The 15,364-nt window shown below is 42.7% G+C and overlaps 1 protein-coding gene across 2 annotated transcripts in view; it reads right to left on the bottom strand.

Annotated features, from left to right (window-relative positions):
• STX2 (syntaxin 2) overlaps positions 1 to 15,364 on the bottom strand; it is a 41,892-nt gene that overhangs the window by 11,589 nt on the left and 14,939 nt on the right. For both annotated transcript variants that reach the window (XM_068989582.1, XM_068989581.1), the window contains exons 3-6: positions 12,574 to 12,673; positions 3,074 to 3,148; positions 1,442 to 1,515; positions 648 to 756 (exon numbers count right to left, since the gene is read on the bottom strand). In XM_068989582.1, coding sequence (XP_068845683.1) covers positions 648 to 756; positions 1,442 to 1,515; positions 3,074 to 3,148; positions 12,574 to 12,673 — 358 coding nt within the window. The remainder of the gene's footprint in view (positions 1 to 647; positions 757 to 1,441; positions 1,516 to 3,073; positions 3,149 to 12,573; positions 12,674 to 15,364) is intronic.

The raw sequence follows: 15,364 nt of genomic DNA, 5'->3' as shown, positions 1-15,364 counted from the left end.
AGTCAAAATGTCACTGAAAGCAGTTCAAGTTCACAGATGCTCACTTCTCTCTAAGCCCATGGGAGATGAAGAGCAGTCTCGGTGGACAGTGCACCCACCCGCGGCCTGTGTCACAGCTGAGGGACCCTGATCTTTCACAGCAGGGAGGAAGCAAGCCTGCCTGACCTTTGATCAGCAAGCAAACAGCCTTCTGCCCAGAGGAAAACCTGAGTTCCATCCTCCAAGGCTGCACAGACAAACATCCTAGGAAGAAAGTCTGGAGCACAAGGACAGGAAGTGTCTGCTCACCAGACATGCAGAATCATGAGAACCATGGAGACTGTCCCCTGAGAAGGGGCAGGAAGGGGTGCAGACACAAAAATTACATGAGGAAGTGACGGCTGGAAGCTTTCCAGATCCGATCCACACTTTACAGGTAACGGTTATCAGAAAGTAATTTAAAGCCCACTCACTCAGAATCTGCTGAAGAATGTAAGTAAGTAATAGGTTGGTTGATTCAATGAATGGGAAGCTATGAAAGGGCTTTGCGCTTTACAATACTGATAAAAACAGGGATGAAATTACTTTTTTGATGGTACATACTTTCATGTCAGACCTTAAGGGAAAAAAACACGTTTTTAACAAAAATGGCATGCTCACTGACTCACTTATTTCTAGCTGACGCTGTATACGGCCTTTGCTTCGCTCCCGAAATAGAGTCTGTGCTTCATTGAATTCTGTCATGACTTCCACAAACTTTCGAGATAGCACTGAATGCTGTGAACATAGAAAAAAAATAGACCAATATATAATGGTCATTTCTTCTACTAAAAGAGAAGGCTTTTCTCTTACATATAAAAACATTACATTCTATAAATTCAAACTAACGTGCTTACTCCTTCAAATGGGAAATAAGAATAATAGCAGCTTACTGCATACTGTATAACAGAATCTATGCTAAGAACTTTACATCCGTTGTCTTATTTGATTTTCACAGTAACCCTCCTGTACTATTACTGCCCCCCATTCTACAGAAGGGATGAAAACCATCATTACGAGAAGTCAATTAGCGAGTGGTGTCAGGCTGACTGGGGTCAGGCTGGCACTCAAGCAAGATGTCCTCAGAGTCTGAATCCATAATCTTCATTTGTCAAGTAGAGTTAAGTGGACTAAATTCCACTTTGCTGTACCATCAGCCTCTAAAACATGAGGAGTTCATCATGAACACTAAATGACTCAGATAATTCTCTGCTCTTCAGAAGAGATTTCTGCTGATGGGCTGAAGAGACTTTTTTTCTTCATCATCTAGAAAGGGAATCTATAAATACTGTCTTTATGCAGAAATGCTGTGAGCATTAATATGACAGTAAGGATGTAATTATTCTGAATTTTAAAGAAGGAAGTAAAAAGACTTCTTAGTCTTCAACATTGCTTCACACTAGGAAAAGGCTGATCATCAAACCTGGGTTCTTCGTATCCGAAGCTCCACAGAAGTTCGGTTTCCACCCTCATCCTGATCAAAACTCTGTTCAATAGCTAGAAGCAAAGAGGAAGAAGTTACATTTTAATCTTAAAAAAAATGAAAGGTTTTCAAGCCTAAACACAAATGTATTTTATCTTTTCAACTCCTAATAAATGTGTGAGTTTTGGTAAGCATCAGTTGTTCATAATGTCACAAAATAAAACCAGATGTTACAGCTTCACATTTCAAAGTGAATAACCTGAATTTGATTCACTTTGGAGAACTTAACTGTCCATCCACAGGAAATACAGAGCATAGTGGAACCTGTTGAGTGAAATTAAAGGGGTGAAATCAGTGAAACTCCACAACAGGGCAACTTCTGATGAACTAATGTCCTGGTTTCTCCAACCAAGAGGGAAACGTGCTAGGGGTGGGAAAGATGGAAGAACCTGACCTGAAAAAAAAGCCTTAAGTGACATAACAACCAATCACAGTGTATGGTCCAAACAAGAAAGTGGAGTCGCTCAGTTGTGTCCGACTCTTTGTGACCCCATGGACTGTAGCCTACCAGGCTCCTCCATCCATGGTATTTTCCAGGCAATAGTACTGGAGTGGATAGCCATTTCCTTCTCCAGGGGATCTTCCCGACCCAGGGATCGAACCTGGGTCTCCCGCATCGTAGACAGACGCTTTACCGTCTGAACCACCAGGGAAGTCAAACCAAGTCTGGTCCAAACAAGAAAGCCAATTTAAGTAAACTGTTGAAGAAAAATTAAAAGATCACTGGGCAAGTGTGAATTCTGACTAGATAGTTTATAATAAATAATAACAACTAAGGTGATTTAGATATACATAAGAGCATTGCAGTTGTGTTTGGGGGAGGGGATCCTTGTTTTAGAAATACACACTGAAAACTATATACTGATGAAGCCCTAGATATCTGCCATTGATTGTGAAACCCGCTGGGTGGGGTGAGGGCCACTGAGACCTGCAGAGCTGATGAGTGTGGACCCTAGGCTTGTGGTGGTAACCCCTTCCCCCCGTGTTTGTCTGAAATTTTCCACAATAAAGGTTCCCTTTGATCTTTAGATATGTTCTTGATTTGTATGTTATTTTGTAAAAATTAAACACACTGTGTCTTTCTACCACATCAAGAACCACCACCTCTGTTTAAGTCCCGCAGGGAGCTTAACTGTAGCAAAGGCTCACAGGACCTCACCAGCTACAAGACCATTCAAGAAGAACCTGGCAATTCATGTTGAAGGCTACTCACCTTCTCAAGTATCTACAATTTAGCCCCAAATGTCGTAACAATATAAGAGATAAACAGTTTATAAGCAAGTGCTCACTCCTGTGGAACATGAATGAGTGCCTCACTCCAAAATTTAAGCATTAATAGCCCTTAACTCTAGCTCCTCATGTGTGATCCTTACAGCTGGTAGCTTAATAATTCTAGAATAATGAGGAACTTAAGCAAGGGTCACTATTCCAAGTACATACAAATGATTTATTTTACAGTGGTCACAATCTTAACTTTTAAAAATGTAAAAGAATAAAAAGTTATAAAGAAGAAAATAATAATACCCACATTCCCACCATCAATGATTATACGTAATTAAAGCTTTAACTCACACTTCAACTTAGTCCGAATTTTATTAGCAGTTTTCTTGATTTCTTTGTTCAGATCTTCAAGCTCTTCCTTTATTTCTATAAATTAGAAATAAAAAAGACATGTGAGTGACAATATCCAACATCAATAACGTCCAACAAATGTAAATGGAACAATAGAAAGTGAAGAGGAGCTAAAAAGCCTCCTGATGAAAGTGAAAGAGGAGAGTGAAAAAGTTGGCTTAAAGCTCAACATTCAGAAAACAAAGATCATGGCATCTGGTCCCATCACTCCATGGGAAATAGATGGAGAAACACTGGAAACAGTGTCAAACTTTATTTTTTTGGTCTCCAAAATCACTGCAGATGGTGACTGCAGCCATTAAATTAAAAGACGCTTACTCCTTGGAAGAAAAGTTATGACCAACCTAGATAGCATATTCAAAAGCAGAGATATTATTTTGCCAACAAAGGTCCGTCTAGTCAAGGCTATGGTTTTTCCTGTGGTCATGTATGCATGTGAGAGTTGGACTGTGAAGAAAGCTGAGTGCCGAAGAAGTGATGCTTTTGAACTGTGGTGTTGGAGAAGACTCTTGAGAGTCCCTTGGACTGCAAGGAGATCCAACCAGTCCATTCTGAAGGAGATCAGCCCTGGGATTTCTTTGGAAGGAATGATGCTGAAGCTGAAACTCCAGTACTTTGGCCACCTTATGTGAAGAGTTGACTCACTGGAAAAGACTCTGATGCTGGGAGGGATTGGGGGCAAGAGGACAAGGAGACGACAGAGGATGAGATGGCTGGATGGCATCACCAACTCAATGGACATGAGTCTGAGTGAACTCTGGGAGTTGGTGATGGACAGGGAGGCCTGGTGTGCTGTGATTCATGGGGTCGCAAAGAGTCGGACACGACTGAGTGACTGAACTGAACTGAACTGATTCTCGGTAAATACTCAAGTTTGTTGTGTTTTTCTTTAGAGAAACTATTGATCACACCAGTGGTTCTCAGAGGGTGAGTCCTGGACCAGCAGCTTCAGTATCAGGTGAGTGTTTATTAGAAATGCAAGTTCCTGGGCCCCACCCGACCTACCCATAGGAACCATCACTGGACAGGCACAGGAATGTGACTTAAGCCCCCCAGGTGATGCTGGTGCACACCTAAGTTTGAGGACAGCTGGTTTATACCAATCAATTGATGAAACAGTGCCCTGAATTCATTGTTAACACCTAGACCTGAAAAAAGCAAGCAGAAATTTAACCATATTCTTGTGGGGAGGGGGGAGCCTGCCATGTGCTTGCTTTCTTTCCTGCTATCCTAATCAAAGCAGGCTCCAGGCAGGGAGTGTGGATTCCTGCACTGGCGGAACAACCCCAGAGGCCCCACCACTGCATGTGGGGAAGGAAAGTCAAGGAAGGTGTCCAAGAGGAAGAGTGCATGAGCAGGAGGGTCTGTGCAGGGTCTGCCCTGCTGAGGACACAGAGTCAGGGAGCAAGCATTCCAAAGCATGGCTCACCTCTCTAGAAAAGAAAGTCCCTGGGTTGGGGGGTCATTCAGAACGGAATCACTGGACCTTCTTGCCAACACAGGCACGCAGGGGCTCAAGCATGAATTAGAGAAATAAAAGAGGCATTACTGTACTTAGCCCTTCAAGCTACAGAAGCAGGCCACGAGGTTATACTTGATAAAGGCAGGATTTCAATACACAGAAAAGGCAAAGATGGGAAACGTCCTTATCCAGGGGACTAGGTCATTCTGATCAGTTCTCCTGCTGAGAACAATCAGAAGAGTTGGACAAAACATTTTTTAAAAATCTGCTTAAAGGCATCATAAACCTACAAAAGCAGAAAAAGAAGAAGATTCAAGAGAAGGAAACCCAGAGATGTGAGCCCAGCGAATAGAGGGACTTGACACTGAGGCAGCCAAGGCTTTGAGCAGCTGAGAAAATGCTGAGCTGACACAAGGCCATGCCCCGGGAGAAAGGGGAGCCAGGTCCAGAATGTTGGCGCTCCCAGCTGTCCATCAGAAATGTTCAAAAATCATCTCTTAAAAAAGAAAACACTATTCTAGGACTCACACTGTGGCCCCAAGCCTTCACATTCAAAGCCCAGTGCTCAACCAAAAACAACCAGCAAGACAGAGAAAATAAACCCCAGGAAAACAACAGAGCTGTCTTAACAGAGTTATTAGACACAGACCTTCAAATAAGCATGTTCAAAGAGGTAAAAACAAGATTGAGGATTTTGTCAGGAAAACAGGACAGGAGAAAAAGGAGCCCAGTGAAATTCTAGGACTAAAAAACATTTTAACCAAAAATAACTCTTCATGGGTTAAGAGAGATGCCCTAACCTGAAAGGTAATCACTAAAGAGAGGTCAGGAGACAAATCAGATAGATTCAAAATAAAACACAAGACAAAATGATGAGAACAGAGGGCAAGTGGCATAAGAGATACAGTGAAAAGGTCTAATACTCATATAGTTCAAGTCTCAAAATAAGAAATGACAGAAAAGGGAGGAAAGATGACTTATGAAGAGAAAATAGCCAATACTTTTTCAAAACTGCCAGAAAATATCGACCCACAGATCCAAGAAGCCTTATAAAAACAGTATAAATAAAAAGAAAACCATATCTGGAAACATGAACACAGCATTGATAAATCCAAAAGCTAGAAATCAAATCTTTTATAAGTTATAATTAGATAGCTGACAAAAAAAAAGACGTTGAAAATTTATTTTCAAATTTTCAAAGTGGTGAAAGAAAACAATTTACAAACTAGACTCCTATGCTCACTGAAAATATCCTTGAAGAACAAAATCAAGTAAGGACAATTTCAGACAATGGCATCACCCTAGTGAAAGAAAGAATAGTACTTTTTAGAAAGAAAAAAAATCTCCGATGAAAGTTTAAAGATACAGAATAACGAGGAGCACTGGTACAGGTAAATATGTGGGTAGCTCCAAATCCGTATTAATTGTATAAAATAAAAATATATATTATTTTTATCTAGTACAATACATATATATGATGATGATGATAGCAGTAAGAAGGGACAGAGTTAAAGGTTCCTCCTAAGGCCCTCCTATTACTTGGAAGTAGTAAAAACATAAATTTATATTAGATTTCAACAAGTCAGGGATGCATACCACAATCTACAGGACAACAAATAAAACCACAGCAAACAGGATATAGGAGAGAGCTAACGAGGCAGCGTAAAGTTCTTAGAAACCAACCGAAAAGACAGCATGGAGACAGAGGAAAAGTAACAGAACAAGCAAGGAAAATATAAAGCGAACAAGATCGTGAATGTTAGCCCCAACGTATCAATAATTCCAGTAAACAAACAGACTACAAGAGTTAATGACAGACAAAAAAAAAAAAACGATCAAAGGGGCCAAGAAGACAAAGCCCAACTATATTTTATATGTAAAAGATGAGAGAAACATCTAAAGTATAAGGATACAGAAAGACAAAAAGGAAATGATGGGCAAATATCCATCATGCACACACCATCAGAGAAACTGGTCGAGTTCCATTGGCTGATATCCGGCAAGAGCATCAGAGCATCACCAGAGAAGAGAGAGGGGCCCTTCACATGGGAAAAGGCTCAATGTGCCACTGAGACAGGACAATCCTAAAGGCATCTGGGTCCGGGGCTTTAACTGCCTCGGTGTCTAGAACGGACCCTAGAACGCTAAAGGATATCAGCTCGACAATTCTTGACTTGAGAATGTGGACTGTGGATTCGATAGCATTTTATCCACATTAAATACTTGGCATTAGATAATTATACTGTCTGTTTATAAGAAAATATTATTCTCAGGAGATAAATGCTGGAGTAATTAGGGGTAGATGGTCACAAGGTGTACAACTCACTCTAAAATGAGTCGGCAAAAATAACATGTATGTATATACACATGTGCAATGTGTGTATGTATATGCACTCACATGTACACAAATACACACACACACACAGATAAAGCAAATGTGGTGAAATGGTAATAACTGGTGAAGCTAGGTGAAGGAAATATGAGTTTTCACTGCACCAAAACTGCAACTTGCCCACAGATTTGAAAAGTTTCAAACTAAAAATGGGCTTCCCTTGTGGCTCAGCTGATAAAGAATCTGCCTGCAATGCAGGAGACCTGGGTTCGATCCCTGGGTTGGGAAGATCCCCTGGAGAAGGGAAAGGCTACCCACTCCAGTATTCTTGCTTAGGGAATTCTATGGAATATATGGGTCTCAAGAGTCAGACTAAAGAAAAGAACGTTTCATGGGATGAGTCCCTTGACACAGCATAATGTTTTCAGGACTGCTGGCCCAGGAGACAAGCTACCAAGTACTCAGGGACACACAGCTGGGTCAGGATGACCGGGCCAAGTGGGGTGTAACCATGAAACCCTAATGGATGTTTGGTGAGCCTGTGGCCCCATTTCAGAACAGCAGCAGGGACAGGAGAGCCGGCTTACAGGTCTGGGTGCTCGAGACCGCACTAACTGCCCATCCTCTCAATCTACAACACCCTCAGCTCCAAGACACACACGAGGAGAGAGCCTGCCGCACAAGGCCATCTCAAAGCATAAATGAGCCTCCACCTGTCCAGTACTCAGCAGTCCCTGCTGCTCAATACAGCAGCAGGTCTAAGGTCATAGACCATGTGACAGCATAGCAACGCGAGATCCCTGCACTGACCCTCACACACTGCGAGGGAGGCACCTGTCCACAGTAAAGGGCCGCCATCTCACCCAAGGTGTTTGGTCCCAAAATACTCTGCTCCCACATAAACACCAAAAGTGAAAATGATACTGCTAGGCAGCCACAAGAAAAGGGTCCTGTAGGGACTTGCCTGGAGGTCCAGTGATTAACACTGCACACTCCCAATGTAGGGGCGCAGGTTCAAATCCCAGCCAAGGAGCTGGAATCCTACAAGTGGTAGGGCCAATAAAAAAAAAAGGCAGGTGGGCCTGTAACTGTACACTAATCAGCAAAAAGAGCATGCTTAAGACAACAAGCACTGTGTGATCCAAATTCTACACTTTTTAAACAATATTTGTTTCTAATACATGCTTTTTGCTAGAAAAATTTATACCAAAACATTAATATACATATATTTATATACCAATGGACAAAATTATGAGTGTTTTTTTCCTCTTGCTTTCTTCCAAAATGAACACAATAAGCATATACTGGCTTTGGTAAAACAAAGCAGGTGAACTTTAAAAGATGGAAGAGGCTGGGGTAGGGGAGGGGAGCCGGCCAACAGGGTCGGAGGCCAAGGAGGGAGCATAAGGGCCAGGGTGGGGCCTGCAGCAGGATAGGGGGTGAGCGGGGAGGACCACTCTCTTAAGAAAGAAACAGCCACTAGAGGGTCAGGCAGGGCTGTGGGGAAGGGTGGTTCTAAGGAGGGGAATTGGACAGCCTTCTGGCTGATGAGAAGCAGGAAAAAACACCCAGAGGAGGGTTCAAGGTCACACACCACAGTTTACCCTTAAAAGGGAGACACATGCCTCTCACTCTGAAACAGAAGGAGGGATAGGATGGAAACGAGGTGATGACAAGAAACAATGAGGACAGCAGCAGTTAGCATTTCTACATGATGATCGGTGATCTGTCCAAGGCCAACAGTGAATTCATGGTGCCACTGGGGTTCAAACCCACAGCTCACCTGAGCAGAGGCTTCTACACAGAGGCGGGTAAGCAGTGATGGCCATGTAGTTCTCAAGAGCCTGAAATGCGTACTAAGGGCATCACTCCAGCAGAAGAGGGCAGGAGGAGGGGGAATGAGAGATGGGATGCAATTAGGACGCAACTGCTCAGACAGAGAGAGGCCAACCCAGGAGAAAGACAGTGGGATGGAAAAGAAGGAAAGATAAAGTGTTAGCAACAGGTGCAACCTTTTAGGAGGTCCACACCTAAAACACGGGCTGAGGAGAGGGACTATGACTCCTGATTAAAGGAACCACAAGCCCTGTCACTGATGAATAAAATCCCCACCCTTCTCTGATGGTGATGTCAGGCATAATCCTATCACCAGTAGGAACCAAAAAGTTGAATCACGTTCATTTATTTCAGAGTTCTGCCAGGTGGATCCATATTTTGGAGCGCCTGAAACTTATACATTTTCAATGACCTTCTTTCAAAAACAAAAGAAATACATAAGTGTAAGATCAATGAAGACAAGTGCAAGTTAAAGGTGCCCTCTGTTAGCTTTGTAGCAAACCTTCCTCTGGGATCTTGTTACTGAGGTTAATGAAATGACCTGGGCACCCAGCCAACCCTGCATCCAAAGCAGAAGCTAAAGGGCCACGGGTGGGTAGTGCCACCTGGTGGCCATGTGCTCTGGACCCCTTCTGTATGTCCACCCAGGAGCCTGGGCAGCCAAGGCGCTGAGGAGCTGGAGCTCCGATCTGCACCCTCCCCTGCCCCCTGCACGGACAAAGGGCAGGCGGACGGCAGCCCACTGCCCTCTGCAGCACCTGGGGCACTCCCTAGAGCCCGGCAGCATGGGGCAGGGGTCACCGCATCCTTCTTACAGAGCCCAGCTCAGCAAGCAGTGAGACGCTGCTTCCTGCTCTCTGGTCCATACTCTCGCGAAACTAAAAGCAACAGTTTTCTTCAGAGCCCAAAGGGACGACTGTGAAGCACTAGAGCTCTAAATTTACTCAAACAATTGTGCCTGCTATTACTGGGGAGCAGAGTTTTTTGGAGGTAAATTTCTCAAAAAAGAAAAGATACACAAACACGTATTCAAATTCAACTTCACCAAGAATTAAGCAAGATGTTAACAGGTGTTACATAAAAAGTCCTGTGGGCAAATGCGTTTGTGAAACATTTCACTAAGCAAAGTTAAACAGGTTTCTTCATCACAGGACTTCTCAGGGCCTTTATTGCTCTAAGTACACTGAAGTCATCCAAGTGGGGATGTGCTGTGAAGATGACCCCAAATGTATCTGGCCGCAGAACTCCCGTTTAATACAATAGCTAGTGAGAGTCAAGCTTCTGGGAAACATTTTTCTAAATCATTAGACAGGGCATCTGCAGACATGCAAAGCATTATTTTACAAGATACACATAATCTTCAAAATGAGTAAAAGAGTTCTTTTTCAATTTAAAATCAAGTTAGTTTTTAAAAGTGAGGCCACATCAAATAATCTTCCAACAAAGTTGCTTTCAACTTTCCTCTGAGACCGAGAATAACATGTTCCCATCACCACTTCCATTCAGTGCTGTATAGAAGGTCAGTAAAAAAAGTCAACTGAAAGTAAAAAGCCTGAGAATGGAGGGACAACTGTCATTATTCACAGATAACATGACTGGCTATAGAGAGAATCCAAAGGGATCCGTGAGAAATTATTAAAAATAATTAACTGGGCCAGAGAGTGAGATAAAAGCTCAACATATAAAACCTACTATATTTATATATATGGAAACAAGTAGAAAACAAAATTTACAGCAGATACTATTCACATTAAGATCAAAAGCATCGACTGCCACGAAAGGTGTGTGAGACCTCTACAAAGAGCCCTGCATACATCACTGGGAGCAAGCAGAGAAGATGTAAGCAGAGGGAGGAACCATTTCCAAGCATTAAAAGACTCAATATGGTAAAGGTATCAATTATTCCCCAAACAACATATGGATTCCAATTAGCAGTCTTCTGGCTTATCCAGATCCATTTACCTTTAAAGTTTTCAAAATTTATCACTGCAGCTCAAGGAAATACTTCCTTAAAGCTGCCAACACTGTGATGTTCAGTTCATTTTAAATCACCTGTTCACATGCTGCCCTCCACAGACACTGAGAACAGTACACTCCACACAAAAGCCTTTGCTGAAGACGTAAAACCAGCTCTTGCTCTGTTCTTCATCTTTAAAACTGCTCCATCCTGCTCTATTGTTTTCCAGATCAACCTCTCGTTAACTTTCATCTAAACACAAAATTCTATCACTACTGTTTAGCTGTGAACATAGCACGGCTCTACTCATCTCACACGCTAAGAAAGTGATGCTCAAAGTTCTCCAAGCCAGGCTTCAGCAATACGTGAACCGTGAACTTCCAGCTGTTCAAGCTGGTTTTAGAAAAGGCAGAGGAACCAGAGATCAAATTGTCAACATCCGATGGATCATCAAAAAAGCAAGAGAATTCCAGAAAAGCATCTATTTCTGCTTTATTGACTATGCCAAAGCCTTTGACTGTGTGGATCTCTATAAACTGTGGAAAAGTCTGAAAGAGAAGGGAATAGCAGACCACCTAACCTGCCTCTTGAGAAACCTATATGCAGGTCAGGAAGCAACAGTTAGAACTGGACATGGAACAACAGACTGGTTCCAAATAGGAAAAGGAGTACATCAAGGCTGTATAATGTTACCCTGCTTATCTAACTTATATGCAGAGTACATCATGAGAAACGCTGGGCTGGAAGAAGAACAAGCTGGAATCAAGATTGCTGGGAGAAATATCAATAACCTCAGATATGCAGATGACACTACCCTGATGGCAGAAAGTGAAAAAGAACTCAAAAGCCTCTTGATGAAAGTGAAAGTGGAGAGTGAAAAAGTTGGCTTACAGCTCAACATTCAGAAAATGAAGATCATGGCACCTGGTCCCATCACTTCATGGGAAATAGATGGGGAAGCAGTGGAAACAGTGTCAGACTTTATATTTTTGGGCTCCAAAATCACTGCAGATGGTGACTACAGCCGTGAAATTAAAAGACGTTTACTCCTTGGAAGGAAAGTTACGACCATCCTAGATAGCATATTCAAAAGCAGAGACATTACTTTGCCAAAAGAGGTCCGTCTAGTCAAGGCCATGTTTTTCCAAGGGTCATGTATGGATGTGAGAGTTGGACTGTGAAGAAAGCTGAGCACCGAAGAAGTGATGCTTTTGAACTGTGGTGTTGGAGAAGACTCTTGAGAGTCCCTTGGACTGCAAGGAGATCCAACCAGTCCATTCTGAAGGAGATCAGTCCTGGGTGTTCACTGGAAGGACTGATGCTGAAGCTGAAACTCCAATACTATGGCTACCTCATGCGAAGAGCTGACTCACTGGAAAAGACCCTGATGCTGGGAGGGACTGGGGGCAGGAGGAGAAGGGGATGACAGAGGATGAGATGGCTGGATGGCATTACTGACTTGATAGACATGAGTTTGGGTAAACTCCGGGAGTTGGTGATGGACAGAGAGGCCTGGCGTGCTGTGATTCGTGGGGTCGCGAAGAGTTGAACACGACTGAGCGACTGAACTGAACTGAACTGAACTGAAGGCCCCATCAATCACTGATGTGGTCCCGAAGTTCTGCAAAGCCACGTCCGTGTATTCTCATGGCTGTCATGCATCAGTTGTCCTCACCCAGGCTGAACAGCAGATCCCACGCAAGCTATAAACACACACACACACACACCCCGAGGCCTTGGCTTACCCAGACCAGACAAGAGAATAGAGAGGGTGGGCTGAGGCTTGTGTTATGGATAGCAAGACAGGCAGATCAGACAGACAGGCACACTTCTTTTTAAAACCAACAACTTACTTCCTTCTGGGTTTGGTGCAGAAAGAATGATGCTGTGGTTTTTCTTCACTTCTTCGACATACTGAGCTATTTTTGCTATACTGTTTCTGATCTCCTCGACCTAAGAGAGAGAGAAAAAGTCATCACCACTGTGGCAAATTCAGATTTGCCTTTCATCACCTAAAAAGGGAAGGATAAAAGAGGGAAATAAGTGAGTAAGTACCACATAAAGAAATAATAACCTTGCACCACTCAAAAAAAATAAAGGGAAATGGATATATGTATGTATATGGCTGAGTCCCTCTGCTGTCTTAGGTGGACAAGCACAACAAGACAACATTGTTAATCATCTATGCTCCTGCATATACATATATATATAGGATAAAATATTTTAAAAAGTAAAACATATAAAATTTAAAACTTTCAGAATAAAGGGAAATAAGGCAGTATCAATCCCCAGGAACACCTAGTTGGCTGTAAGAAGTTTTACAATCACGACCCAGTACTGCCACAGACAGTGGCAACTATTATAGAAGCATCTGCTATGAGCACCAGTTCTCTGCGCAGTCAAGACGGGAACTCCCTCTGTAGGCCAGGCCAGCAATAACACTCTCATGTGGGGAGGTATGGACAGCTGGTAAGACCAAGCCTTCTTAGTCATTATTTTTTGCCTCTGATTATCTAAAGTATTCAACACTTGCTTCAAAATGCAATGTACTCATTAGAAAGATTTGTCCAGATGGATTCTTAACAAGGGTGGCAGCATGAATACTGTCCCCCCAAAATGTCCAGGACCTAACTCCCTGTGACCTCTGTTGGTTACCTTATATGGCAAAAGAAACTGCAGATGTGACCTAAACAAAGGATCCTTGGATGGGGAGACGGATGATCCTGGACCTTCCAGGTGGACCCCCAACATCATCTCAAGTGTACTTGTAAGGGGGAACAGAGGAAGATGTGGCTACAGAAGAAGGCCACGCGACCCAGTGAAGCAAGATGCTTTGCTGCTGGCCTGGAAGAAGGTGGTGGGGGGTGGGGGAGGGGACGGGGACGCAGCTCGGGAGCTGGAGAGGCCAGTTCTCCAGGGAGCCTCCCAGGAGTGCGTGCGATCCTGCTGACACCACGGTTCATCCCAGTGGAACCAGGGTGGGCGTTTTGCCTTCAGAAATAAAGAGGATAAATCTGCGCTGTTTCAAGCCCTGAAATGTGTGTTGCCCTAGGAAACTAAGCACATTTTCTTTTTTTTTTTTGAATGTGAAATGAAACTTTATTTTTTTTTTTGAGTTTCCAGCAAAAGTTTAATTGTAATTTTGATAATTTGACCATTATTCATTGCCTACATGTTTAGTTTGTTAGACTCCATACAAGATTCAAGCATTCTCTACTATTTAAATGGTATTAATTTATTTTTTTTTTCGTTTTCTGAATGTTGAGCTTTTTTTTCCATAGAACTTTTTTTTTTTTAATTTTAAAATCTTTAATTCTTACATGTGTTCCCAAACATGAACCCCCCTCCCACCTCCCTCCCCATAACATCTCAGTGGGTCATCCCCATGCACCAACCCCAAGCATGCTGTATCCTGCGTCAGACATAGACTGGCAATAGTATACATGATAGAATGCCATTCTCCAAAATCATCCCACCCTCTCCCTCTCTCTCTGAGTCCAAAAGTCCGTTATACACAGCTGTGTCTTTTTTCCTGTCTTGCATACAGGGTCGTCACTGCCATCTTTCTAAATTCCATATATATGTGTTAGTATACTGTATTGGTGTTTTTCTTTCTGGCTTACTTCACTCTGTATAATCGGCTCCAGTTTCATCCATCTCATCAGAACTGATTCAAATGAATTCTTTTTAACGGCTGAGTAATACTCCATTGTGTATATGTACCACAGCTTTCTTATCCATTCATCTGCTGATGGACATCTAGGTTGTTTCCATGTCCTGGCTATTATAAACAGTGCTGCGATGAACATTGGGGTACATGTGTCTCTTTCAATTCTGGTTTCCTCGGTGTGTATGCCCAGCAGTGGGATTGCTGGGTCATAAGGTAGTTCTATTTGCAGTTTTTTAAGAAATCTCCACACTGTTCTCCATAGTGGCTGTACTAGTTTGCATTCCCACCAACAGTGTAGGAGGGTTCCCTTTTCTCCACACCCTCTCCAGCATTTATCTAAGCACATTTTCTACACTTAAAACTCTGGGAGACTCCCCTGGCAATCCAGTGGTTAAGACTCCCACTTCCAATGTAGGAAGTGCTTCAATCCCTGGTCAGGGAGCTAAGACCCCACATGCCTCACGGCCAAAACACCAAAACATAAAACAGAAATGATACTGTAACAAATTCAATAAAGACTTAAAAAATGGTCATATTTTAAAAAAGAAAAAGATTAGGAAAATCCTAAAGCCCAGCAAAAGGAGGCTTGTTAGGTTACATTATGGAACTATAACAAAAGGCATAAAAAGATACTCAGGATATATTACATATACTACCCAGTTAAAATCACAGGGGAAAAAAATACCTACGAGTTGCAGAATACTGTATATATGTGTTAACAATGATGAAAAAAAGCCAAAACAAACAGAATAACGGGCAGATGTTAACATTTATAGGAAGAAACACTGCAATGTCTCATAAAGAAACTTAAAAAGGACCCCTCTCGAGGTGAGAGGTGAGAAGACAAGCAGATGAAGATGGGGGTGGGGTGAGGCCTCTCGTAGGAGTGGGTCCTCTCTCATCATCCTGATTTCTGAGCAACGGGGACGCAGCTCTCTGTGGAGAGGTGAGATGTCTGCTTTGGCTCATGTAGG

The sequence above is a fragment of the Capricornis sumatraensis genome, chromosome 17, assembly GCF_032405125.1.
Source record: "Capricornis sumatraensis isolate serow.1 chromosome 17, serow.2, whole genome shotgun sequence".
Classification (NCBI taxonomy): Eukaryota; Metazoa; Chordata; class Mammalia; order Artiodactyla; family Bovidae; genus Capricornis; species Capricornis sumatraensis.
The sequence above is the reverse complement of the archived record's forward strand: the minus strand, read 5'-3'. Positions and strand labels throughout refer to the sequence as shown.